General features: G+C 40.3%; 3 protein-coding genes and 1 non-coding gene across 6 annotated transcripts; 2 read left to right on the top strand and 2 right to left on the bottom strand.

Moving 5' to 3' along the window:
* The first annotated feature begins 1277 nt into the window (after window positions 1-1277).
* On the top strand, window positions 1278-1349 carry trnah-gug (transfer RNA histidin (anticodon GUG)). The gene has a single exon. It is a non-coding gene; the product is annotated as a tRNA-His (tRNA).
* Window positions 1350-3549: 2200 nt separating this feature from the next.
* On the bottom strand, window positions 3550-11037 carry LOC146305350 (protein phosphatase Mn(2+)-dependent 1K-like). The gene is made up of 9 exons (XM_084712812.1): window positions 10878-11037; window positions 8276-8447; window positions 8012-8188; window positions 7420-7592; window positions 7120-7220; window positions 6713-6878; window positions 4782-4926; window positions 4536-4670; window positions 3550-4153 (listed from the first exon to the last, which is right to left on the bottom strand). The coding sequence occupies exons 2-9, from the start codon at window positions 8384-8386 to the stop codon at window positions 4022-4024; spliced, it is 1140 nt and encodes a 379-aa protein (XP_084568938.1). The 5' UTR covers window positions 8387-8447; window positions 10878-11037; the 3' UTR covers window positions 3550-4021.
* A 1141-nt stretch (window positions 11038-12178) lies between these two features.
* On the bottom strand, window positions 12179-18666 carry LOC146305351 (protein NLRC3-like). 3 transcript variants are annotated; one of them, XM_084712767.1, is made up of 10 exons: window positions 18542-18666; window positions 18284-18397; window positions 17487-17600; window positions 16610-16667; window positions 16312-16525; window positions 14427-16230; window positions 14120-14293; window positions 13137-13310; window positions 12932-12978; window positions 12179-12786 (listed from the first exon to the last, which is right to left on the bottom strand). In XM_084712767.1, exons 1-10 carry the CDS (start codon window positions 18664-18666, stop codon window positions 12224-12226), a joined length of 3387 nt encoding a protein of 1128 aa, XP_084568893.1. In that variant the 3' UTR covers window positions 12179-12223. The 3 variants fall into 3 exon arrangements, with proteins under 3 accessions (XP_084568893.1, XP_084568892.1, XP_084568891.1); XM_084712766.1 differs by lacking the exons at window positions 16312-16525; window positions 16610-16667; window positions 17487-17600; window positions 18284-18397; window positions 18542-18666 and having other exon boundaries at window positions 13137-13381; window positions 13999-14293; window positions 14427-16234; XM_084712765.1 differs by lacking the exons at window positions 12179-12786; window positions 12932-12978; window positions 13137-13310; window positions 14120-14293; window positions 18284-18397 and having other exon boundaries at window positions 14423-16230.
* A 3309-nt stretch (window positions 18667-21975) lies between these two features.
* On the top strand, window positions 21976-24725 carry LOC146305352 (uncharacterized). The gene is made up of 9 exons (XM_084712840.1): window positions 21976-22116; window positions 22206-22253; window positions 22518-22717; window positions 23193-23340; window positions 23459-23579; window positions 23694-23863; window positions 24119-24266; window positions 24378-24493; window positions 24585-24725. Exons 1-9 carry the CDS (start codon window positions 22086-22088, stop codon window positions 24632-24634), a joined length of 1032 nt encoding a protein of 343 aa, XP_084568966.1. The 5' UTR covers window positions 21976-22085; the 3' UTR covers window positions 24635-24725.
* The last annotated feature ends 2121 nt before the right edge of the window (window positions 24726-26846 follow it).

Consider the following 26846-nt stretch of genomic DNA (forward strand, 5'->3'; position numbering starts at 1 on the left):
CTCTATAAAATTCCAATTTCCAAAAAGAAGCTTAAGATTCAAGCTACAATCGCCTTATCTGTACGAAAAGTTTGGGGAACCCCGAGAGACCGAAATGCATCTCTGTAGGTGGGAAGTTCTCGAAAAAGCCCCTATAATTACAAGGTGCTTCCTTTTATATCTGGTCCCGTCACATCACCAAACAAAACCTGTTCAAAAGTTCAAATAAGTTCATGGCATTAATCGGCCCACACGTGTCAATACAGCGCGAGCTGTCTGCGCTGCACACACAGGAAGTTCTACCCACAAGCTCCTGTCTGTGGTAGAACCTCTCCTGTAACCTAGCAACATTAAAATTTAGCATTTCACAAAATCACATTTTTCCTCAAATCTAACACCTTATTTGTTGTTTTCTATGCCGCAAGCAAACAAATACATAAGAAATATCCAAAACAATCAAACCAAATCCAGATCATCAATCAACAAACATGTTTCTCCACAAACACACGGCTCTGATGGAGCTTTCCCACACTCGATAGTTTCAAAAAGACGTGAAAATGATGATAATTCCTTGTAAAAAGTTAAATCCAGTAACCTGGATGCTCTTGAGAAGCAGGATTCATAAAAATAATCAACTGCAGTTTGAGTATTTAAGGATAAATGGGATGGTGTGTGTGTGGGTCACAGGTCATGAGTGTAAGTCTGTGTGTGTGTGTGTGTGTGTGCAATGCTGATGTGTTTATGTGAACAAGAATGTAAGATGGTTTGTTAGATGTTTTGATGAATATAGGTGTAAATGTAAAATATAAGATGCATATCTAAAATTTGAGACCAGAATAACACCATCTTGTTCAGACACTTTGCCTAACTAACAACTCTGATGGAATCTATTTCTAAAACTCTCAAATATTTAACAATTATTATCCACATACTGATGTATAAAAGCTATCTAGAATGATTAATTGTGAGTAAGTAAAGGAGAATATAATGAAACGACTGAGTGAATATAAAAATAGTTGAACACAGATAATGATTTCAGTGGACACAGATGTTAAATGTATGAAACAGGATGCTGTTCCCTGACATCTCACGTCGGCTCTGCACTTGTAGAGGAATCCTCCTTAAGTTTTTGTTTTCTGTCTTTTCTGAATTAATTTTTTCATACTCATTCCTTTCCTTCTCCAGCAGGAGAGATCCAGGAAAACGAAGGGTTCTTCTGAGGAGAATCAGGACCCTGTCAGCCCACGACCAGATTTAAGGCTGTCCACCTGCTAAAGAGGATTTTTTTTTTTTAAGAGGCCGTGATCGTATAGTGGTTAGTACTCTGCGTTGTGGCCGCAGCAACCCCGGTTCGAATCCGGGTCACGGCAGCCATGATAATCTGTGCTTCTTTTGCTTTCGGCCACGCCACCCTGAGCACGCCGGACCTCGTCTGATCTCGGAAGTCAAGCGCGGTTGGGCCTGGTTGGCACTTGGACAGGTGACTGCCCAGGAATACCAGGTGTTGTAAGGTCTGGGGTCAGTAGGTCGGTCTGTAAGGACTTGAACTTGGGAACCAAAGGGTCACAAGTTCAAACAGAACATGTCAGTATAAAAATATAATGCTTACAAATATAAGCATTAAAACTAACCTCAATTCATCCAGAAACAATGTTTCTGGATGAATTGACATGACATTGACATGAACAGATCATGAGAAAATCTTGATCTGTTGAGAAACTAAAGCTGTCAGACAAATGTAGTTTCACTCTTGTTGGAAGGTTTTTGTTGTTGAATTCAGAAAACACAGGATCGGCTCTTACCAACAGCACCGCTCTGTCTGGAGTCGTCTTTAGTTCTTCTGAGGATCAATCAAACTAATTATCAATCACATAATTAACACAGACAGCAGCTGCACTATGACACTACAGCCTTACATAATACCAAGTCAGAGTGGACGACGGATTTAGGATCTACGTCTCCACCAAACTTTTAATTAGGCTGCAGACAGGTGAGCTGTGATTGGTCACACCTGGATGTTTCACTCAGGCAGATACAAAGACAACCTGCTCAGGTAACATTCAGTCATGAGAGGTGGATGAACCCAGGATTTGAAATCTAATCATCCTTTTTGCAAAATCAAACATCACATCTGCAGTTTTAAATTTATGAGAAAAAAAATTATTCTCTGAGATTTTTAGTTCATAACCTTGTGAGAGGTACTATTCAGAAAAAAATCTGAGAAATTCATGAGAAAGAAAGTTAAGATTAAAGATTAAAGTCGTAAATTAATGAAAAAAAAACAGGATGAAACCTGAATGTTGAATTAATATGCATGAAATTATCTCCATCTACTGGTGACTTATTATAACTACAACAACACTGATAAAACATCTTTTCTCAGTGTTTAAAATAACTATAATAAAAAAAAGTCTGTTAGTTTCTGAACTTATTCATAATTTAATGATAATCACAGACAAACAAATTTATTATACTTAAATAAAAAATAAACTAAAACCAATGTCTAATGTAAATAAACAAAAAAATAACTAGATCAAAAAGAAAACCTTGAAAGAACTGAAAAAAATGATTATGTATTTATAACACTAACTAAAATCAAATAAAACCCAATCTGGAAACTAAAGTGAACTGAAAACAATAAAAAATTAAATAAAAATAAAAATAAAAATAAAAATAAAAATCTGATGAAAATTAATCTGTAAACTATAATAACCATAACAAACACACACCGTCAGTCACAAGGTTTTCTGGGTCGTCTTCAGGTGTGTGTCAGTCAGTATTCAGTGTCACTGACATACATGTTTCTTAATATGTGCGTGTGTGTTCCACCGTCAGCGTCACCCTCTGGTCATGTGAGGGAATTCGATGAATCTCAGTTTCTATATTTACGCATCGACACATGAACGCCTCATCACACACTTGGGAGGGCGGGTGATTCCTGTGACGCTATTGGTCGCCTGAGAGGAAACCGAGCTGTCCGTCAAACGTCAGTAAGTTTCCACAACAGACCGTGTGTGTGTGTGTGTGTGTGTGTGTGTGTGTGTGTGTGTGTGTGACTGAACGACGTCACAAACTTCACAGAGTGAACAGAGAACAGGGTGCAACGTTCAGAATGAGTCTCTTATCACACTGAGTGACTTTTACTCAAGTACTTCAGGTACTTTTACTACAACTTTTTAAAAGTCAAAGTCAAGCACTTTTCATTTTCCATCTTCCATCTTCCATCTAAAACGTGTAAATTTATGACTTTATAGTCTCCAAGAGCATTAAGTTATAAACTTGCAGGAGAAAAAAAAATTCTCTGTGGGTTTTTTTTCATGTAAATGTGCAACTTAAATCTCTGTGAGGTTTTTCTTGCAAATGTGACTTTATAGTCTCAGTTTATTCAGTTAATTCAATATTCAATGTGTGAGAAAAAAAGTACATTTGTGACTTTCATCTCAAAAAATTCTTGAGTTTTTTCTCATAGTTCTATGACTATATTGGAAAATCTGAATCACCCCCCACTCAAACAAAATGTCCCCAGTACGCTGTAATATTATAGAACAGAATAACAGACAATACACGAGGTGCAGTTATAGGCAGGTTTTACTTTGGCTTTTATTTATTTATATAGAGTTTGTGATGATTCTCTTTGTTGCTTCAGACTTTCATCCACTCAAACTTTCACTCAAATGTCTGACAAAGTGGTAAATACCATTTATTTAAATTCATTTATTCACATCAGAACTTTATCTTTATATCACTTTTATATATTATGATTCAGCTAATCGGACAAGTACAAAAATAAGATTATTGCCACTTTTGATTACAATGATTTCATGCCAACATAATTTGTTTGTTTGCTTTTGTTCTAATTCTCTTTTTAACTCCTCTGGAAAAACAATATTTTGGAAGTTTGAGATTAAACTTCAGATGACAGCAGTGAACCTTCATTCAGACACACAAACACTGCAGCAAACCTCTCTGTATGTACAACATGTTAATAAACACTCTATATACACCGTCAAGTCAAAGTCCTGTTTGTGTGCGTGTGTGTCCTCTACGCCCACCTCCCACTTGAGGCGAAGTTTCTGCTCATGCTGTAGACGGCGGTGGCGCTCTGATGTTTCCCCCAGGCTCCGAAAGGGATGACGATGATGGTGGCGTTGTCCTCCGAGCCGTACTGCAACGCCTTAAAAACACACAATGCTTTTCGTTAACTTGCGTCCACCGAGCTTTAATGTTGCAAGGTATAAAAAGTGTACCCTATATTTTACTGTTACAGAACCTTTTCTTTTATAAATCAAACGTCACTCCCTCCAAAGCCACCAAACTCCACAGGTGAAATCTGTAATTTTACCTCACAGAACACAGGAGTTGCTGGTCTAATGCTGCCTTGATCTCTTTGCTTTTTTGTGTTATTGCGTAACTTCCAAACTAACACAGAACAACAACAAACAACAGTCCCTTTAAATAAACACTTAAAATGACTGGACTTAAAAATTGAGGGGTCAGTACAGAATAGATGCAATGCAAAGAGGGTGAGAGTAAGAGTAACAGAGACTTCTGAGTACCTGCTCAGCGATGACATCAGCAGCCTCGGTGGGGTCGTGGCACTGCTTGATGACATCACAGATCTCCTGGTCACTCAGCAGGAAGTTGATGCCGTCGGTGGTCAGAGCGAGGAAGGAGTCGTTGGCGTGCTGGACCTGAAGACACGGACAGAGAGGTTGATTGAAATGTGTCCAAAACAGTTAGATTAAATGAAGAGTAAAACCTGAATGACTGGAGGTCAAAGGTCTGATGAAGCAGAAACTCACATTGAGTCGTCGTGTGTCCGGCTCAGCGATGACGCCGCTGTTTTTCAGGTGGAAGTCTCCGATGCTGCGAGTCATGGCGAGCCGCCCGTTAACGTTAGCCTGACCAACGCTGTTCCACGTCACGAAGCCGCCGAACCTCTGGATCCTGAACAGACACAGAATGAGTTACTGTCTGCTCGTCTATATTGAAAAGAAAACTCATTTTGGAGATGGTTAAAAGACTTCGCTCAGGGACTTAAAGTCACAAATTAAATTAGCTAATCTTAGCAAAACATCAGCTTGCTAACTGGCTAGCTAGATAGCTAGTTTTTTGCTAACATTACCTATCAAGTGTAACTAAGGATGCTAAAGATGGACGTGCCTTACAGTAGCTAGTTAGCAAGTGTTTTGCTAACATTAGCTAACTTAAGATGTGACGATATGTTGCTTTTATAGGTTCCCCAACAACATCTTTCAACCTCAAAACATGTTTTTCTTTTTAACAAACTACGAACCTTACTCAACTGTTACTGGATGAAAGGGCAAAAAGGGGCGGGGCTTAGTGTCAATTAGCCCCATCCTTCAGTTTTCCAGTGTTAGCAGGTTAAGCTCCTGTTTTTAAAATTCTGGTAGTGGTGTGACCATTTTTCTTATGTTTAGATTATTATTTTTTTTTTTTATGAAGATTACACCTTTAAGACAAATCAGTGACTATTACGGTCAGTTGAGGACGTTGAGTTTATGTGTCTGTAGGTCTCAGGAGCTTGACACTTAAGTATTATCAAATGTTTGGTTGATATCCAGAGTCAAATATAGACTCAGCCACATTCAGCCTGAGGGAAACCCAAACCTGTCAACCTACAGCTCTGCTCTCATTTCATCAAACTCTGTCTGCATGTATGTGCGAATTTAACCTGCATATCTCATCTGATCTACCTCAAACTTTGCTAATGTAAATCAGGGGACCCAAGGAAGTGCACGGTCAAATTTGATGCAACTTGGACAAGCTACAACTACTTTGGTAGTTTTAGGAATAAAAACTGCACTTAAATGACTGTACCTTTAAGATAAATCAGTGACACTGAAGGACTCTAACACTGAAGTGTTATCAAATGTCTGGTTGATATCCAGAGTCAAATATAGCCTCGTTCTGCTGTTACATAACATCAGCTGCATTGAGCCTGAGGGAAACTCAAACCTGTTGGCCTACAGTTCAAACTGTACTGAAAACTGTAATGCAGAAATGATAATTAATAATCACAATATGACTTTTTTTTTTATCATATCATGCAGCCCTAGTTTTAAGTGTTTTGGTGACAATAAGCAGTCAGTGTTAAAACGGGCAGTTATCTAGAAAGTCACAAGCAGCAACACCAGCGGCCAAGAAGTCGTCCCGTTCCACACAGGCATGTTGGAACAGGCCCCGCACCGGTGTACAGGATGAACCCATCGTCATGTATGCAGGAGAGTCATTGAGCAAAGGCACTGACTCGCTGCCAGCTGACGTCCTGCAGTCCAACATACTGTTGAGTCTATTTACAACCTGACTGGCTGCTGGGAAACCTGAACCCTGCTGCTCCACTGTCTTCACTCTGCACCGTTCACTCTGGACAAGACCGACCTTTAAACTTTTTTTTTTTCAGAATTTTCTGAGGTTATAGTTGAAATTTTATAGGTCCCAGTCATGATTTTCCAATGCTGCCGCCATAACTCTCAGAAGAGGAACAACAAAAGGTCAGGAGTAATTTTAGTCCCATGAGAACAATACTTTAGTCTTTGGTTTCTCAAACAAAGAACAATCCTCTGCAACACCTTTTATCTTTATCATATAAAGTCCCTGTTCCAACCAACACGCCTTATTCTGACTAATCTTATTTAATACATTGAGCCTCCAGTCATAGCTGCGGTGAAAAACTAATAAGAATCAAAGACAGACATCAGGCGGCGTGTACCTGTGCCTCTCGTCCTTGCGGTCGGGCGTGTGGTCGTTCGTGAGCTTGGTGGCTCGTCCCTTCCTGCACAGCATCGCTCGGCTGTCACCAACGCTACCCACCACCAGCTCCGCTCCGTCACGGAGCAAAGCAACCGTCGCCGTGGTGCCGGCTGTCAGGAAAGAGGCTGAGAGGGAAGGAAGAGAGGGATGGATAGTTGAGGAATACGTAATATTTTGTGCTTTATTCTAGCAGGGTACTTTCAGAGTTAGTGCATAAACTCACAAACTCACCATTACCTGATGTGTTAGAGTTTTTTTATTTGCTTCATACTATATAAATGTAACAGGTTATCAAGAGGTAAATACAGTATAAACTCATAAAACGTACCATCTAGTGAGTATTCTGTACTTCAGTGTGTGTCTCACCGTTGTTGAAGTAGCTGAGATGTGTGTGAAGAGCCTTGTCAGCATCTAAAAAGGCTTTCTTTAAAACTTTCTCCAGATCATCCTCCACTTCCAAAGCATCTCTGGACAAAAACATGAAAAAAATCTGTATCAGTGTGTGCAGTGAATTTTAGGATGACGTCACCATCGTGTGGAGGAAGGGAACGGTCCAGGGAAAACTATATTTCTGAGGTTAAAGTCTCAAATTTACAAGAAAAACACTTGTATATCATCTGACATTAAAGTGGTACATTTACGTTGTGATGTTATATTAGTTTCAACCTGATAAACTTCTCCATAAAGGTGTAGCAGTAGTCTGCAGCGTGCGGGCCGCCATGGCCGTCGAACACGGCGAAGTACAGCAGGTTGTCATGGATACGGGCGAAACGGAGGCGGTCCTCGTTCTGTTTCCTGAGACCTAAAACAGACGCACTGCCGACCCGGGACAGACTGACCTGAGCGGGGGAGGGAGTGAATTCATCATTTCATCAGTCATTCATTAATCTATCCATGCGTTATCCATTCATTGATTCATGCAACTAATTCATCAGTTCATCCATGTGATACTCATGCATTCATTCATCCATCCAGCTATCCAGTTATTCATTTAGTTATTTACTATTTGTCTATTCATTCATTCAGCTACTCAACCATCTATTGATTAGTCATCCATTCATTTCTCCAACCATATCACCATTCAGTCATCTATTCATCGTTTAATTCATTCATTTATCTGCTGTTATACTCAAACTCATCTATTCACCATTCAGTCCATCCTTCTATGTGTCTATTGTTTATTCTACTCTCCCTTGCGTGCACTGAATCATTCATTTGTTCATCCATTCATTTTTCATTCATTCATCCCCCCACTCACCTGTGGAATGGGTTTTCCGTATCTGATACTGGAGGGCAGCAGTATCGGCTCTTCTATCCTGTTGTCCCAGATACCGAATGAGTCCCAGGTGACCGGCCGGCCGCTGCCGTCGCTGTCGAAGCGGGTCGACCCGCTGGCCCGCCGCACGCCCACCACCCCGAACAACGCCACGCCCACCTGCAGGCCAACCATTCAGACAATCAGGCTTATGTTTTCTGAAATGTTCTGATCTCACATGTCATACACACACGCATGTAGATTCACCTGCCCTGAAGCTGTGGAGGTTTCAGGTGAGGCGCGAGCTGTGAGGAAGGTTTGTCTGGTGATGGCGGAGCGACCACAACGCAGCAGATTGAGCAGCACGGTGGACGACATGGTTGATGTCTTTAACAGCTGTGGAGGAAAATACCCAAATACCTGGCTGGGCAGCGGGTTCCTGAAATAAAGTAAGATAACAAAATGCATTTGATTATTTTTGAGGAATCGACAGTGAAGGTGGGACCAAGTCATTGTTTTGTTCAAGTCACAAGTGAGTCTCATGACTTTACCATCAAGTCTATAGTCCTAAACTTTGGGTTACAAGTCCGCATAATGTGACTGAGTTTCTAGCCACAAAGTTACTTGGCTGTAAGCTAACGTTAGCCAAGCATTAGCTTGCCAGCTATGTCAATGATAACCTCAACTTACTGTTCTTTGTGCAACTTAAAATGTTGAACAAAGTTGTAGCATCTTCATCTGTACTTTAGTCCTACAAGTCCTTAGTCAAGTCCCAAGTCAGGACAGGCAAGTCCCTAGTGTTGTGGAAATTCTCTGCTACTGGTGAAGAATGAAATAGAGACTTCTGCCGGCCGACAAAGTTTTTATTTTCCTTGCAAAGAAAAGGTCAATCAACACATGAGCGGTCAGAATGAAGAAAGACCCCGAACATGGGGAGACCTAAACATTTATACCTGAGCAACGCCCCCTAAGGTGTGTTTCACAACCTTTTGTCTGCCGCAGGTGTCGGTACCCTACTCAGAGTGTTCTCACACTCCTTTGTCAGGTATCGGCACCAACTCCCTAGGATGTGTTTCACATCAGGGGTATCCTGCAGTATCCAGGTGGGAGGTTAAGAGGTCTAGACATCACAATTTAAAACACAAAAGGACCTGCTATCTTGGTGAGAAAGCGGGAGGTGGGGCATCTCAAGTATCTAATTACTCAATTACTCAATTACAATTACCAAGTCAAGTCCCAAGTCCTAAACTTTGAGTGACAAGTCCTTGACAAGTCATAATGTGACAGTGAGTGTTCAGTTATTTTGCAGCATTAGCTAAGGATTAGCTCACTACCTCTGTCAATATTAGCCTCGGCTTACCGTTCTTTGTGCTAATATCGAATGAAGCTGGCTTATGGTTTATTATTATTTGGTTTATTTTTTTATTTAAAAGAAAACACAAGAATAAAAAAATGTCCTCCTTGCTTTTCAAAGAAATATTCTGCAATGTTTTGGGTGATGTTGGAGTCACATTTTCAGATGATACGGAGATGAGAAGTGTGTCAGGGACGAGGAAAAGGAGAAGGTCAGCTGTTGGCAACATTTAGGAGTGTAATCCTTCACACTGGTTTACATAACCAAGGATTATCTTCTTCATTCTCTCTCTATTCCTCCCTTCCACCCTCTCTTCGCTACCACCTCTCTGTATATAACTGAGTGTGTTTGTATTCCATAAATAACCCTCCATCTCCAGCTGTGTGTCGTCTCCTATCCATTACAAATCAAACCAGGGCCAAGCTATAAAAATACTGTGACTTTTGAGACTCCTTAGAGACTTCTTTTGAAAAGAAGCGCTGGCAGAAAAGTCTAAAACCTCATTTGTTTGTGTGTTTTTGAGTTATTAGGGTTCTAGAGCTTTTATTTTGAATTTTAGCTGCAGGGCTGGGTGGCAAACTTCCATCTCTGAAGACACATTATGGTCATTTCATGATAAATTACAGTAAATATATTACAGATTTTTCCTAAAAAAAAAAAAAAAAAAAAAAAAAAAAAAAAAAAAAGCAGGAATGCTGTATTATAGATAACTTAAGTTGTCACCTTTACCTCACTTCCCTGTGACACAGTTTTAACTTTTTGCCAGAATTCTGTGTATAGAGGCCTGTCAGAGTAAATAAAGCTGTGTTAATGATCGATATTAATGACACTGATGGATTTAGACTCTCTCTCCAGCTCAGAAAACTCACGTCAGAAAGGTTAAACTTTGTCTGGATGACCTTACCACTCCAGAACAGTGTGTACACACACCGACACACATATGACCCACTTGCTGTTGGCAAAACATAACAATGCACATGCGCCTTTGGGTGATCATGACACACACGTACCAGTGTACGAACCATCGTCTTTCTTTTCTGCAGAGATTAACCCTTCTGGAACAGATTTTAAAATTGAATTTGTGCTGTTTAATCACATTTATTTATTAAAGCACCATTAGATGGACTTAAAACAAGATCACTAAAAAAGTATACACAGTGGTGGAACATGACCTATATTTGCTCAAGTGTTATACTTTTACAAATTTGAGGTACTTGTACTTTACTTGAAAATGTTAATTTTATGCTATTTTATATTTATTATATTTTATTTATCTATTTAATATTATTTAATTTTGTTGTTGTCAGGATGCATCATGCTTTAATAAGATAATTGTTTTTGTATGTAAAATATATCAAACTAAATCATCTCCACCTCTACCAACAATAAAATGCCAGAAGGAAGAAATTAATACAATAAATTAAGTAAGTAAAATTAGTAGATTTTAGATCACTATAGTCACCATCGTGAGTTTAAAATCAGTCATAAGTTTAAATGACAGATGCAAAAACTCACCTTCTTCTGTTTTCTTTTTGCTAATTTCCCCGCCGGTGATGTTTCCTTGGCAACAGGTGTCCGGCAGCTGCCTCGAGCTGTCCGGTCGCCCTCGCGCTGCGGCTGTTAAAATCGGGGGCTCGGCTCCAGTCGGAATTTAACTGAGCAACAGCTGTCCAATCAGAATCCGCGAAGTCCCGACGTCATCGAGGAACCCACGTTGAGAGGGCGTGAATGATTTTGGCGCCAAGCCAGACCCGGAAGAAGGAATGTAGAGTCTGTTTCTCCACCTCTCTCTGTACTGTTTACATTTGTTTACTTCTAATATTAGTAAAACAAACTCAAGCAACATAGATAGATAGATAGATAGATAGATAGATAGATAGATAGATAGATAGATAGATAGATAGGTAACAACATGCATGTGCAACATTTAAATTTGTTTTGTTTCTATATTTACAATAATTAGAGTTAAATACTAACAAAAAGAAAATAAATATTAATAAAATGAGTAAAGTTTAATGAATGATTTGATTGTTTTGTTTTTTTTATGTAATTGCTGTTTTTCTAACCAGTATTGTGACAACTTTTTATATTATATTTTATATTACTGCTGCTAATACTGCTACCCAGTATTTTAACATAAAGGATATTTATCAGACTAAAAATGCTGAAATATTGGATGTTGATGATCATCATTCAAAAGCTCTTGGGCTCCATATCTCATCATAATTACTCCATTATTCAGATATATTTATAACTTCTCAAATTCAATTGATGTCATAAAATCATTATCATTATCATAACTAACAATATAATGTAAAGAGCTCCCTCTACTGACCAACACTGCACATTAAACAGACAAGGCTTTTCTTCACAGAGGACATTTTATTGTTATATTATTATGTATGTATTGTAAGACATTTTCTCTATGCTTGTATATGTTTCTATTCTTGAATGGGAGCAGCTGAAATGTGACTAATTTGCTCCTGGCCATCATTATTAATATTTAACGATATTTTGAGAACAGAATATAATACAAAACACATGTGACAGCAAAGATATGAGCACATCCCACCATTTAGCATTCAGGCACACACGTTAATGAGAGGAGATGATTGCAGAGCTCAGATTCATTTAACAAGTAATGTTAAACATTTTCTAACAATGTCCCATTTATAAAAACACTGAAATCATATTGGTACAAAGTGAAATTATTAGTTTGATTTGATCTATATGAGAAAAAAACAGCATATTTTGATCATTTTATATGGAACCTGATTTGACTGTATATACATGTTTATTTATGTGAGAAGTTCAGCCAAGTAAAAACACACATGGAGACAAACAGTGTGAGACTTTCCCTCCTACAGTGAACACAGAGACACTGAAGAACCAGGTGTCCAGACTCCAATCCCAAAATAAAGAGGTTGAGTGAATGTGGTGTTGAAGGTGTGGAGGTGGATCAGTGTGTCAGAGGAGACTCTGTAGAAGGACAGAGAGCCAGCAGGACAGTCCACATACACTGCTACTCTGTCAGAGCCAGAGGAGGAGGAGGAGGAGGAGGAGGAGGAGGAAGAGGAGGAGAGGACTGTTTCTCTCTTATTGTATCTGACTGAGTAACAACCAACATCAGAGTGGATCAGACACCAGGACTGATTATTCCATCCAAACAAACAGCCATCACTGTTTCCTCCTCTCCAGATTCCTCTGTAACTCACTGATATATAAACCCATCCACTCAACTCGACCTCCCAGTAACAGCGACCAGTCAGACCATTACTACACAGCAGCTGAGCCCAGCCAACAAACCTCTCTGGATGATCAGGATATGGCTGCTCCTCCTCCACACGTGTCACCTTCATGTTGTTGTCAGACAGTTTGAGGATTGTGTTTACTGTGTTTGTGTCGACTGTGAGTTCACAGACATCTGATGGAGAGAACGAGACGCAACACAGCAGCAGTTTATCATCTAACACACCTGATGGGTTTATTTGTTGCTTCATTAACAGACTGACTGACTACTTGAACATGAGCTGCCTTGTTTTCATGAATGAGAGTGAACACACACTTACACTTCCTCAGACCAGGTTTCAGCCACTGATCTCCACCATGATCCACCCTGGAGGAAGAAACAAAGTCAGAGTCTCAGTGGGGACAGAAACTCTCAGGGACTCTCGGCACATCAGTACTGTCTTCACTGTTAGCTGCTGTGTTGCTGATACAGACTGTGAACCAACAGTCATCAGCTTATCGATTGTATGATAAGTGTGTTCATACCTGAGAGTCTCCAGTCTCCAGTGTGGATCCTTTAGTCCAGAAGACAGAAGCTTCACTCCTGAGTCTCCTGGATGATTGTAGCTCAGGTCCAGCTCTCTCAGATGGGAGGGGTTGGATCTCACAGCTGCCGCCAGAGAAGTACAGCCTTCCTCTGTGATCAGACAGCCTGACAGCCTGGACACACACAGACACACCCACACACACACAGGGAGAGAGAGAGAGAGAGAGAGAGAGAGAGAGAGAGACTATAACTTGCTTCTTCACAGCAAGCTATAAAAAACAGAATAGTATGGTAAGACCTTCTGAAGTTGATTTTGTCAATTGTAACGTTAGTAAAAGTGAATACTAAGTATGTGCATGTGGAAAAAAAAAATATTTAAAAGTTTAGCCCTAAGCAAAAACTTCTTAATCATTGTGAGCAGATGTCAGGCATCTGTGAAAGAATAGAAGAACATAACAAGAATATCTTCAGATCTTTGCTGGCTCTTTAGCTGTTTGATGTTCCACCTTCTTCATCAGATAGTCTCTAAGTGTGTCACTCTGCTGTTTTCTGCTGGGCAGGTAGTGTACAGTGGATTCATCAGAGCTGATCTGATGAAAGCAGCTGCCTGCTGCTGCTGAAAAAGGTGCAAATGATCCATAGAGCTGGAGTTTATCTCTACTGACATTGAGCAACAGGCAGAGTACACCCTGGACAAGTCACCAGTTCATCACAGAGCTGACACATACTGATAAACTACCAATCATGCACAACTACTGACAAAAGTCATCAATTAACCTATTAGCCTGATGACTGACACTGACTGACACGATTAAGTTGTGTGTCGTAGAAACAAATCAGTGATCTGGAAGATACTTCAACAGTCTGAGGAAATGAGGGGTAGTGCAAAGTCATGTGACAGATGTCTGTCTTTTTTATAGACATTAACTTGTATGTCAAAGAACAATTAAATGCTTCTGTGTTAAACAAAATAAATCCTGACCTGAGGGTTTCCAGTCTACAGTGTGGACTCTGGAGTCCAGCAGCGAGACGCTTCACTCCTGAATCCCGCAGGTCGTTGTTACTCAGGTCCAGGTCTCTCAGACTCGAGGACTGGGAGCTGAGGACTGAGGACAGAGCTTCACAGCTTCTCTCTGACAGATTACAGCCACTCAGCCTGAAGGAGAGTTGATCACAAGAAATGAAGTGCCTGAAGTAAACTACAGTGTGACAGGTGATTTCTTTTTTATTTCATGACTGTATTAAACTCCACATGATGACATTATTATCTGCATTATCTGTGAACCTACAGAACTTTGTTGGAGGCTTTGATCACTGGCAGCAGCCTCAGAAGAACCTCCTCTGAAGCAGAGTATTTCTTCAGGTCAAACACGTCCAGATCTTTTTCTGATGACCCTAAGATGAAGCCCAGAGCTGACCACTGAGCAGGAGACAGTTTATCTGGGGAGAGACTTCCTGAACTCAGGTACTGTTGGATCTCCTCCACTAGAGAACCATCATTCAGTTCATTCAGACAGTAGAACAGATTGATGTTTCTCTCTGGAGACAGATTCTCACTGATCTTCTTCTTGATGTACTTGACAGTTTTCTGATTGGTCTGTGAAGTACTTCCTGTGTGTGTCATCAGATCTTGTAGGAGAGTCTGATTGGTCTCCAGGGAAAGACCCAGGAGGAAGCGGAGGAACAAGTCCAGGTGTCCATTTGGGCTGCATAAGGCTTTGTCCACAGCACTCTGGTATAAATGTGTTGGTTCAGGTTTGCTTCTAAATAGTTTCCACCATGGAGAGTTTGATTGTTCTTCTGACAGCAGATTGACTCCAGAGTTGATGAATGTCTGATGGACATGAAGAGCAGCCAGAAACTCCTGAACACTCAGATGGACGAAGCAGAACACCTTGTCCTGGTACAGTCCACTCTCTTCTTTAAAGATCTGTGTGAACACTCCTGAGTACACTGAGGCTGCTCTGATATCGATGCCACACTCTGTCAGGTCTGATTCATAGAAGATCAGGTTTCCTTTCTGCAGCTGATCAAAAGCCAGTCTTCCCAGAGACTCAATCATCTTCCTGTTCTCTGGACTCCAGTGTGGATCTGTCTCAGCTCCCCCATCATACTTGATGTTCCTCACTTTAATCTGAACCACCAGGAAGTGGATGTACATCTCAGTCAGGGTCTTGGGCAGCTCTCCTCCCTCTCTGGTCTTCAACACTTTGTCCAGAACTGTAGCAGTGATCCAGCAGAAGACTGGGATGTGACACATGATGTGGACGCTTCGTGATGTCTTGATGTGGGAGATGATTCTGCTGGTCTGCTCCTCATCTCTGAATCTTTTCCTGAAGTACTCCTCCTTCTGTGGGTCAGTGAACCCTCTGACCTCTGTCACCATGTCAACACACCCAGGAGGGATCTGATTGGCTGCTGCAGGTCGTGTGGTTATCCAGAGGCGAGCAGAGGGAAGCAGTTTCCCCCTGATGAGGTTTGTCAGCAGCACATCCACTGAGGTGGACTCTGTAACATCAGTCAGGATCTCATTGTTGTGGAAGTCCAGAGGAAGTCGACACTCATCCAGACCATCAAAGATGAACACAACCTGGAACTCTTCAAACCTGCAGATTCCTGCTTCTTTGGTTTCAGTAAAGAAGTGATGAACAAGTTCCACCAAACTGAACTTTTTCTCTTTCAGCACATTCAGCTCTCTGAAAGTGAATGGAAACATGAACTGTATGTCCTGGTTGGTTTTGTCTTCAGTCCAGTCCAGAGTGAACTTCTGTGTTAAGACTGTTTTCCCGATGCCAGCCACTCCCTTTGTCATCACTGTTCTGATTGGTTCATCTCTTCCAGGTGGGGATTTAAAGATGTCTTCTTGTCTGATTGTTGTTTCTGGTCTGTCTGGTTTCCTGGATGATGTTTCAATCTGTCTGACCTCATGTTCATCATTGACCTCTGAAGCCCCTCCCTCTGTGATGTAGAGCTCTGTGTAGATCTGATTCAGAAGAGTTGGGTTTCCTGCTCTAGCAATACCCTCAAATACACACTGGAACTTCTTCTTCAGGTTAGATTTGAGTCGACGTCGACAAACTGAAGCAGCAGTTCCTAAATAGAAACACAACAAACATCAGTGAGTGGATGTTATTGTTAATATGAGAAGAGTTGTGTGTATGAAAATCCTCTTACTGCTCTGTAGACAGTCAGCCAGTGCCTCCTGCTTCATTGTCCTCAGGAAGTGCAGCGTGATCTTCAGAAATTTCTCTCTGATGCTCCTCCTCTGTTCTTCCTCCTCACTGTCAACCACCTCCTCATCCTCACTCTGGCTGTAATCTGGATTCAGAACCTTCTGGAATGTTTTCAGCTCATCCTTCACAAAAGTGACAATGTGGTCTTCCAGATGCTGAAAAGAATGAAATATGTCTGAAACTTTAACATCTATTTCATTGGGAACTGAGGTAAAAGTTGTTGTTGGACAGTTACACACCTTAAATATGGAGTCCAGGTCTTCTGGATGCTGCTGGACAGACTGATCACAAGGAAGTCTGGTGAGAAAACAGGAAATATGACATCCTCAAACATCAAAAGATATACATGGTTGCATACATAGCATTTGGCAAAATTTCATGAATTAGGTGATATAGTTTGTTTGCCAATCTGCAGCTGTACTGACGGAGTTGGGTGAGCAAGTCACAAACCCAGTCACGAGCCTACTTCTCTAAACTTTAGGCCAGCTATGCTGTGGATTCAAGGTTCCCAGATTTGACAGCTGTCTGAAGCAGAAGAACAAATGGTAGCACTGCAGCACAGTGTTCTGGTTGCAGGAGCGGGGCTTGGAAGCACAGGGTTCGTCAGGACTTCAAGAACCTGCTACAACAAAGCCAGAAGCAAAGGTAGACGTCACTTGGTCGCACCGGTGATGAGACCAGGAGGAGAGGAAGTTTTTGTGAGCAGGATGGTGGAGGTGCAACAGCAGGGCACCTGGACCAGATGGGAAGAAGGCTTGGATAGAAAGACCTCTTGGTTTGAGGTCTGGAAGGCAAAGCCACTCAGGATCCAGGTTTTGATCCAGTCAGTGTACAACATTCTTCCTAGCCAAATGAACTTGTATTGCTGGGGGTTGTCTGAAAGTCCAGCATGTCCCCTGTCCCAGGGAAGAGGATCACAGACCACTTGTACACAAGCTAGGGCCTCATCAGCTCTGGCTGCGTGTCCTGGGCAATGGTACATGATTGCTGAAAGACCCAAAACGCGTGATGACGCCGGGTTACGTCACAGATGATGTGTTCAAGGGCATTTGAAGATGTATTTAAGCTTTTTCCAGGACAGCTGCAGAGTAACAAATTCAGCAATGAAATTCTTACCTTTCTTCAGCAGACTGGTGTTTATCTTTGAAGGTAAAAGGTTCAATCATGGACCCGTCACTCTTCATGGACACACAGGTCGGTACAGGAGAGTCTGGTCTCTGCTGGTGAACCCTGATAGAAACAGACAAGACAAGACAAGATAACATACAAATCATTATCTGTAAATGGAAAGTATGCTTTTCTTTGTTAGGAAAAAATATCCATATCGTGAATTAGTTCCATAACAGCATCAATGCATTATTTTTGTCACAAAGACAAAACAGAGACGGACTAAGTTGAGCATTGCCTCATTACACAGGACCCAGAACACCTAGCAGTTGAAAAATAAACTTGTCAGTTAAACTTCTGGTGTGATTCTTGGCAAACTTTGGTGGTTGATCATTTCATAGTCCTTCTCTCTGAATATTCAATGTATTTTAATATTTCAACTGTTGTTAAAATCATCTGCTCTTTTATTGTTTGTGCTATAGAGCACTCTGAGCTATAGAGAATTGGGTGAGTTGTTTTTTTTTTATGTGGGACAATGTTCACACTTTTATTACTAAACATCAATAAAACATTGTAAAATGTCCATGAATGACATAAGCCACTTGTACACAAGATATGGCCTTATCAGCTCTGGCTGCGTCTCCTGGGCGTCTCCTGTATACGACTGTTGAAAGATCCAAAATGCCTGATGACCCCAGGTAACACCACAGGTGATGTGTTCAAGTGCATCGTTAGATCTGTTTAATAACTAGATAGCTTTTTCCAGGAAAGCTGCTGATCAAACAATTCAGCAGTGAAATTCTTACCTTTCTTCAGCAGACTGGTGTTTATCTTTGAAGTTAAAAGGTTCAATCACGGACTGGTCACTTTTCATGGACACACAGCTCGGTACAGGAGAGTCTGGTCTCTGCTGCTGAACCCTGATAGAAACAGACAAGACAAATTCATTAAATTGATAATGTCATGTTGCTCCATCATTCCTTCTGTTTTAAGGTGAAACACTGTGACTGGGAATAAAGATGCTGGAGCGATTAGTCATGAGCAGTTAGAGATGCTCATCTCACCTCTGAGCTTTGGTCTGGATGTCATGTTCCCCACACAGAGTGGTTTTAGAGGGAGGGACTCCCTCCTCTGTCTCCTCACACTGATTCATAGCAGAGTCCACACCTTCACACAAACACAACAACATGCTGTCAGAGCTCACACATTTATCATCATCACAAACATACACAGCTCTGACTGCAGGAAACTAATGAAGCTTTCTGACAACAAAGTCACTAAAATACTAAATAATCTTTAGTGATGTATTTGTATTGTCAGAAAAAATTTTGGGAGAGATTAGATTCATTACAGGAAAGCAGTTTTGATGACTTTCTCTCATTTTTATCCAGTAAGAATAGCAAACATGAGTTGTTTGTCAGAGAATCACAGAGCAGCTGATGTAGTTTTGCTCTCAGGCCACTAGATGTCAGATGAACACAGAGCAGCTCAGATAAATGCCTTGAGAAGAAGAGAGTCTGTAAAATTCACTGACAGAATAAGAGTGAAGATCTGAAGCTGCATCTTATTCTTCAACTCAGAGTGGTTCTCCAGATTTATTCTGAAAGCTGCTGAGAGACTCTTGTACAGACGAACTGAGAGAACTCTCATATCTTTTTTTGTTTTAATAAATATAGTCAGAATCTCTCCAGTGATTGGTTGAAAGGTGTCCAGTCTGTGTTAGTGCACATCAATTAAACAATCAATAGTTAATGGACAGACAAGTAGAATCCATTGCAAATGAGTTAGATGTTTAAACCAGTGTTTCCCAAACTTTTTATAAATGACAAAACATCGTGACCCCAATTCACAATCAATAAATCATGGGAAGAGTTCATTTGTGCATAAAGTAACGTTCCTGACAATTATACTACCATTTCCACGTCATCTTATATTATCTAGACGTCTCTTATTGAAAACATATATGTGTTAAATATTTTATAAATGAGAAATGAATGCCTTCAGGTGAGTTCACAGGTCATCTACTTGTTTTTATTTCCTCTTATCAGGAAAACAATATAAGACATTTTAGCCAACTTCAGAAAAAGTGTATTTAAACAGAATTAACAAGCTCTTGTTTTTTCATCTCATCAGTAAAATAATATACTATATATTTTAAATGCTTTATAAAAGGTTTGATTCACATATAAATCTTAACTTTGCAGACTTTCTTTCATAGTCATTTATTTGTTTCGTGATGTAGAATAAAGGAACATCTATTAAATGAGGGGGGCGAGTAGACCGAAATGTTGTGAAAAGACGGCAGAAACGTTGCATATAAATGTGTAAGTGCAAGTTAAACAGTGTGCAGGAGTCCTTTTGCAATTTATTTGGTGACCCAAACAAAATGTTCTGTGACCCACCTGAGGGTCACGACCCAGTCTCAGAGACTGTAACCGATTTTCATTAATGTATGTCAGTCGTTTGTCTACAGGCCTAAGAGTCAACAGACATGAGAATTCAACATTCAGTACCACTGAGACCTCTGAGCTCATCAGTAACTTCCTGTGAGGAAGTTTACTAATGACTGCATTAAACTTAAAATAATGTTGTCAGACAGGAACATTTTAGAAACAGCAAAGCTCTGATAGTGAAGAAAATTCAAATCCAACAAAGTTCCACTCACTGAGCTTATTTCCATGAATGTCCGTCAGTCTGGTTGCTCACTTGTGTCCTGATCAGGTCTGTGCAGAAAAACAGGGTTAGATTCATCTCAGTGTGTCGACCTGATTCAATAAAAACCATCATTAATACACTATAAACCAGTCTGAACCTGCAGCACAGGACAAAGTTCAGCTTCAGCTACTGTTTTATTATGAGCTTATCAGATGACAACATTGAACCCCGTCATTTATAGCACCTGATCAAACTTGTTCATCAGTCACTTTTGTTTCTTTTTATACGAACACAGTTCACCTTTTTGGACAGAAAGCAGATGTTTGATATAAGTTAAACAGTTGATGAAAACTGAACCGTGAGTGATCAAAACTTATAGATCAGCTCTCTGTTATATTCTCATACACACTTTCAAAATGTTCCTGAAGTAAAAGAACCAAGGTATTAGCATAAAAACATACTTTAAGTATCAAATGAAGTACTTATTAGATAGAACAGCAAATTTCAGAATAATGAACATTTTATTATTAGATTAAAATGATTGATGCATTAATGTCACTTTAACGTCCCAGTTGGTAAATATGAAGCTCACTTCAATGACTTTATATCCTGCTGACTGACATGTCACTTTTCTCCTGGAATCAATAAAGTTGTATCTGTAACAATACATCATCCTTTATTTGTTGATTATATTTTGTGTTACAATTATTATATATTATTTGTGTGTTTTTTTTGTGTATTATAGAGCAGAGTTACTTCTCAACTGTTCTTGAGAAAATACTGTCTGTTATCAAACCATAAAATAATGACTGTAGTTAATAATTTCTTTGGATATAAAATAATTGAGCTGGATCAACTGACCTTTAGAACTCTTTGTTCACCAGAGACCTCAATAACAGCAATTAACAGGCGTCATAAAATCTTTTCAGTCCAGAAGTCTAAACAACATGTGCAGTATTTTACTGCGTACGCCTACAATCACATTTGTTTTCTATAAGTATTACCAATTTTTACAGATCAATTTCTTATTAATAATTTAAAGTGTGTTCTTGATAAAGTCCTTGGAATATAAAAAGGTTCCCTGGTAGAACTCCTTGAGTTTGTTCTAGACACAGTTGGAATATAAAAGCATTCTCAATCAATCCCCTTTGATGTTTTTCTAGATGAAACCTTTGGAATATAAAAAGGTTCTCGGAACCCCTTCGGTGGGTTCTTGTTTGCTTCATTAGAAGGTGGAACAGTTCTGGATTAAACCCCTAGAGAAGGTTCTAGGTTGAACCGTTACTATAGATTGGTTCTCAGTGGCACCTCTCAAAGCAGGTTCTGATTGGAACCTTTCACAGGTGATTCTAGGTATAACCCTTTATGTTCAGTTCTAGGTAGAATTCTAAAAGGTTCCAAGTGGAAGCTATGTAAAAGGTTCTGCCGGGAACCAAAAATGGTCCTCCTATGGGGACAAGCCAAAGAACCCTTTACGGTTCTAGTTAGCCCTTACTACTTATTTTCTTATTTTTAAGAGTGTAGATGAAGAATAGACTACAACTACAACCGGACACAACTGGAATATAAAAAGGTTCTCTGTAGAACCCCTGAGTATGTTAAAGATAAAACCCTTGGAATATAAAAATGCAGTAGAACCAGAGTCAAACTCCTTGTATGTGTACAAATACTTTACTAATAAAGCTGATTCTGATTCTGTATTAGGTGAAATGAGGTTGAGGTGAAACCACACAGAAATGCACGTTCTCTTGTTTGTTTAACAAAGATTCACCTTTAACCCACTAGAACCAAACATCTATCGACCACAACCAACCAACCAACCAATCAGACGGGCTGTGAGGGAAGCCACATGACTCACTGAGAACATTTCAGGGGCCGACGACCAGATGAAAATAAAGTTTCGAGTGTTTGATGTCCTTCAGAGTGGAAGAAAATAGATGAGACTTCAACAAAATGAGACACACTTCAGTCTGTGGGCTTCTCTGTAAGTGTGTGACTAAATCATTCATAACTTCGTACATTTTCACTAAAATATTTTCCACAGCTGCGCACTGATCTTACCTTTGTTTCCAGTGCTGTGTGTCCACTTCTGCTTTGGATCTTCAGGATCTTCATCTCGTAGTGAGTATGGAGGGATGGGCTGTATTTGACGTGACAGGAGAGGAAGTGTTGTAGCAAGGAGATATGCAGATATACACAACTGTGACTGCAATAGAGCTCCAGAATAAAATGTGAAAAAACTGCAGAAAAAAAGTTGTAAAAGAGGTTATGATGCACAGGTTTGATGACCCCCACTAATCTGAAATCTACTGGCTAAACAGGCATCCATGACTTAATTAATGGCAATAACCTGGTGTAACAGTGGACTTCTTGTTGTGTCATCAGATGTACGGCGTCAGGAGTCAGAGCCCGTTGAATACAAAGGCCTGACAACAAGGATGGGGGTTTCTCCGACCTGGTACCTCAGTGTGGGCGACACCGTGGAGATCAACTGCACCGCACACAATGACAAAGGGAACTACAGCGACAAGCTGGACCTGCAACTGGTCTGGACCAAGATGGGTCCTGGACAAAAGACCAAGAAGGTTACCCGTTTTTAGGCTGCTAAATTCTCATGACCGTAGCAACTGACCCTCTGCAGAACCCCACCAACTTTAGTTCCAGTTTGTCTAATAATTCCATTAAGACTTCTACCTAGAACCCAAGATAAAGGACGCAGAGCTCCCTATGATAGATTCTGTAAAAAAAAAAAAAACTTTTATATTCCAAGGGTTTCTACCATCCCATGGGGTTCTACCAAGAACCCATTTACATTTCAAGGGTTTTATCTAGAAACTAGCCAGAGGGTTCTACTGAGAATCCTTTTATATAATGGGACAAAGAACCCTATCTCATCCGGCCTGGAAACGGCGAGAAGCTGGAAAGCATTGCTGGAGAGAGGAATGCATGGAATTGCCATTTCAACCTGACTCCAGATAAGCAGGAGAAATGGGATGAATGGATGGAGATAAACATACAATTTAATCTTTTCTCTAAATATGTGGTCTCTTCTCTTCGCAGGTCCTGGTGAGTCAGCGAGCGTCTGCAGGCATCTCCTATGTGCTGGGCCCCGTTACCCATGAGCACCAGGGTGTTTACACCTGTGACGATGATGGAAGCCTACCTGATGTTTATGTTCATGATTGGCACCGTATAATCTGGGTGGCCGGTTAGGAAAAATGCTAATGTTATATTATATGAAAGAAAGTGTAAAATAATTATTGCTTTTTTAAATTTATATTTATTTGTATGATATCCGTTTATCACATTCATCACCCCCAACACAGACATTTCTCCCAGAGCTTCCATAGACCTGATCAGCCACAACAGAAGCCAGTTCCTTGACGGTGAGACGTTCACGGTGAGCTGCCAGCTGCCCAGCGATAACACCCAGTGGAAGATGATGAGGTTGGCCTTTTACTAATCTCAGCTTTGAGAATAGTTCCAAAAGAAATGACAAACTATAACTCCTACATCTGAAACACTACAATAATCTAAAGTTGTTTGCTTCTGACTTCCAAGGTTTGACAAATGGGTGGGGCAAATCGTAGAGTGTCCCGGTCAAGTGTCTTCAGGCCGTCACCTATCCTGCACCGTGCGATCTGAATTTCCCTGGTCGGACCGATTGTACTGGTGTGAGAGTTCAACGGGGGAGAGAAGCAACGCCCTCAACGTTACGACCATTGCCTCCGGTGAGTCTCAGTGAAACCGTCTGTCCGTGTTCTAAATTAACTTTTTTTTTCTTAAGCCATCGTTAAAAAACAAGCCAACAAAACTTGCTAGCTAGTGTAAGCTAACATGTTTAGGGAATTGTTTTGCCTCCACCTAAGCATCACCTACAAAAATCATTAGTCTATTAGCAAGTAAGCTAGCTGTCAGTCAGCAAGCTGGCAATAAGTTCACACAGTTCAGACCGTTGTTTAGCCAAACTGTCTTCCCCTGTGCAGTTGATCGGACGGTTGTCCTGGAGAGTCCACCACTTCCTGTGTTTGAAGGGGAGGACGTGATGCTGCGCTGCTTGAAAAGAAACAAAACAACCAAGGAATTCACCTCCGACTTCAGAGCCCTCTACTACAAAGATGACAGCTGGGTGAGGTAAAATATTTTACAATCTGAGTTTATGCACTTTTTTAACTTGCCCACTTTAGAATAAAGTTAATTTCTCAAACAGATAAAATATTGTTTTCCTGTGTGTTCGTGTCTCAGACATAGAATTTTGAAAAACTTGACTCTGACAGCGGTGACCAAAGCTGATGAGGGACTCTACAAATGCAAGCATCTGGGGGAGGGATCATCTCCTGAAAGCTGGCTCGCTGTTAAAGGTACTAACACACACATAAAGATGCATCAGTATACAAATACATGCATTTATATACACAGATGTATAAACTCACGTCATTGTGTCAATATCAGCTCGGCCGGACGAAGACCAGAAGAAGAGGACTGACATCAAGACATCTTAGATGTTCCCTGGAAACACTCCACCTCTAGATCCAGTCACCTGCTCTCTGATTGGTCACTTAATCCCAACCTGCTATTATAACAGTAGACATGAGATGCATCAAGACTTTCTGGATGTGTTCTGCTTCAGATCTTTCAGATAAATAAATCTGTACACACATTACTCAACAGGTAGCAGATAAACATCTGCATCACATCTGCAGCAAGACTAACAAAAATAAACTAAGCATACACAGAAAACCCAAGTCTTCTTAATTCCCGGACATAAAATGGTAACCATGACAAAAAAAGTGCTGCAAACACCAAATCTGCTAAACATAAAGCTGGCTTTTAAATAATCTACGACGAAACCAGGATTGGGTTTCAGCAGCTAGTTATAAATCTATAACTGCGTAAAGCTCTTTCTGAGTTCTACCAAGTAAAAACTAACTAGCACAAGTGATTTACTAAGTCAGACCTCACAATTAAAGCTCAACAAATGTCTTAGCCAGTAAAGACTTGTGTGTAATCTGTTTCCTACAGTACTTAACCGTGAATGCTTTATGAATGCAGTTATAACAGTTTTGATTTGAGCTTGAACTACAAATGTCCACTTGGACTCAAGGATGAACTGATTACATTTTGGTGATCAAAGGCCAGTGTAACCTAATGTTCATCCCACTCTTCTGAATGTAATGTCTCAAGAATGCCTTGAAGGAATTCCTTCAATCTTAGCCCAAATGTCCAGGTGGACTCGATGATAAACAGATCCATTTTAGGTGGCCAAACATCAAGGTAACTGTGATCTCATCCTACTCTCTTGGGGGTCAAAGGTCAAGGTCAGCGTAACCCTAACTCAAGAATGCATAGTTTAATATATGCATACATTGATAAATATATCGGTTTCAGAGTAGGTAGCATTCCTGCAGAGGAGGAGAGGGAAATATCTGATAAACCTGAAGAGTGCCGTAAACAGAAATGAATGTGTGAATGAATAAATTATGTCTTGCACATAATATTTAAGATATTGTTTCTTAATTACAAACTTAAACAGAATTTCAAGAAGACTTCAAAAACCATCATAAGCACCATACTGAAGCGAGTGTCTGTGTTCTCAGTGAATCTGAGGCTGAATAAAACATGGCAGAGACACTCTGTTGTTAACATGAGCGTGACTTTAATGTTTCTGAATAATTCAGAGAAGCAACCCAGCGCTCCATCAACAACACGACTCCACAACAGGAAGGGTTATGAAAGAGGGTCGAGATGGAGGAAGAGGAGGGAAAGTGAGACGAGGAAGGTGAAGAAATGTGTGCAAATGGAGGGAGAAGATGGAGGAAAAAACAAATAGAGGGATGCAGGAAAAGTTCATGTACTGGACTGTTTTTAAATAGGACATTAGGACTTTTAGGTCCAGTTGGGTCCTAAATTATGACAACATGAGAGAAAGTGAGATAAAGACAAAGAGTAAAAGTTGATATTTCAAGGTTATTCAACTAACTTGTGCTGGTGATGACAACATAGCACCAAACAAACCAAAACAACACATTAATAAAGCAGAAAACATGTCTGTGTGCCGCTACGTGTTGGTATAATTTTATTACTGCATTAATGAAAGCCTACTGACAACAGTAGACCTGGATGAAAGGAAAGTTAAATCAATAAAAGGAAAGGAAAAGACATGAAAGTAAAGACAATATAAGACGAAAAGGAAAGAAACTGAAGAACAGAAAAGCAAATGAAAGAAAATAAAAGGACAGGAAATGAAAGGAAAGAAATGTAGGTCAGAAAAAGAAAGGAAAAGACTGGAGAAGAAGAAGAGGACAGTAAAGTTGGTAGAGGAAGTAAAGTGACTTTCCATCTGAGAAATTTTCAGAAAACAATTAATTCTCTTACACACACACACACACACACACACACACACACACGCGCACACACACTCGTGTCGCCCCAAGTGCTTGAGTGGTTTGTGCGGCATTTTGTGAAAAAGGAAGTGGATGAAATATTTACCACCAGTGAAGAGTAGAGAGCTGCTGTCCTCTCAGCTCTACTTCAAATACTCCAAGTACACAGGAGCTGAAGTATTACTGACTCTCACACTGCTGAACCACCACTGACTGAAATACAACTGATTGTAGTAAACATTTTTACATGTACTAATACTGCGAGACTCTACTGTAAGGAGCAGCAATCTTATGTCTGTCTGTTAAAGGTCCAGTGTGCAAGATTTACTTT

The sequence above is a fragment of the Lutjanus erythropterus genome, chromosome 23 (assembly GCF_056507025.1).
Source record: "Lutjanus erythropterus isolate fLutEry1 chromosome 23, fLutEry1.hap2, whole genome shotgun sequence".
NCBI lineage: Eukaryota > Metazoa > Chordata > Actinopteri > Lutjaniformes > Lutjanidae > Lutjanus > Lutjanus erythropterus.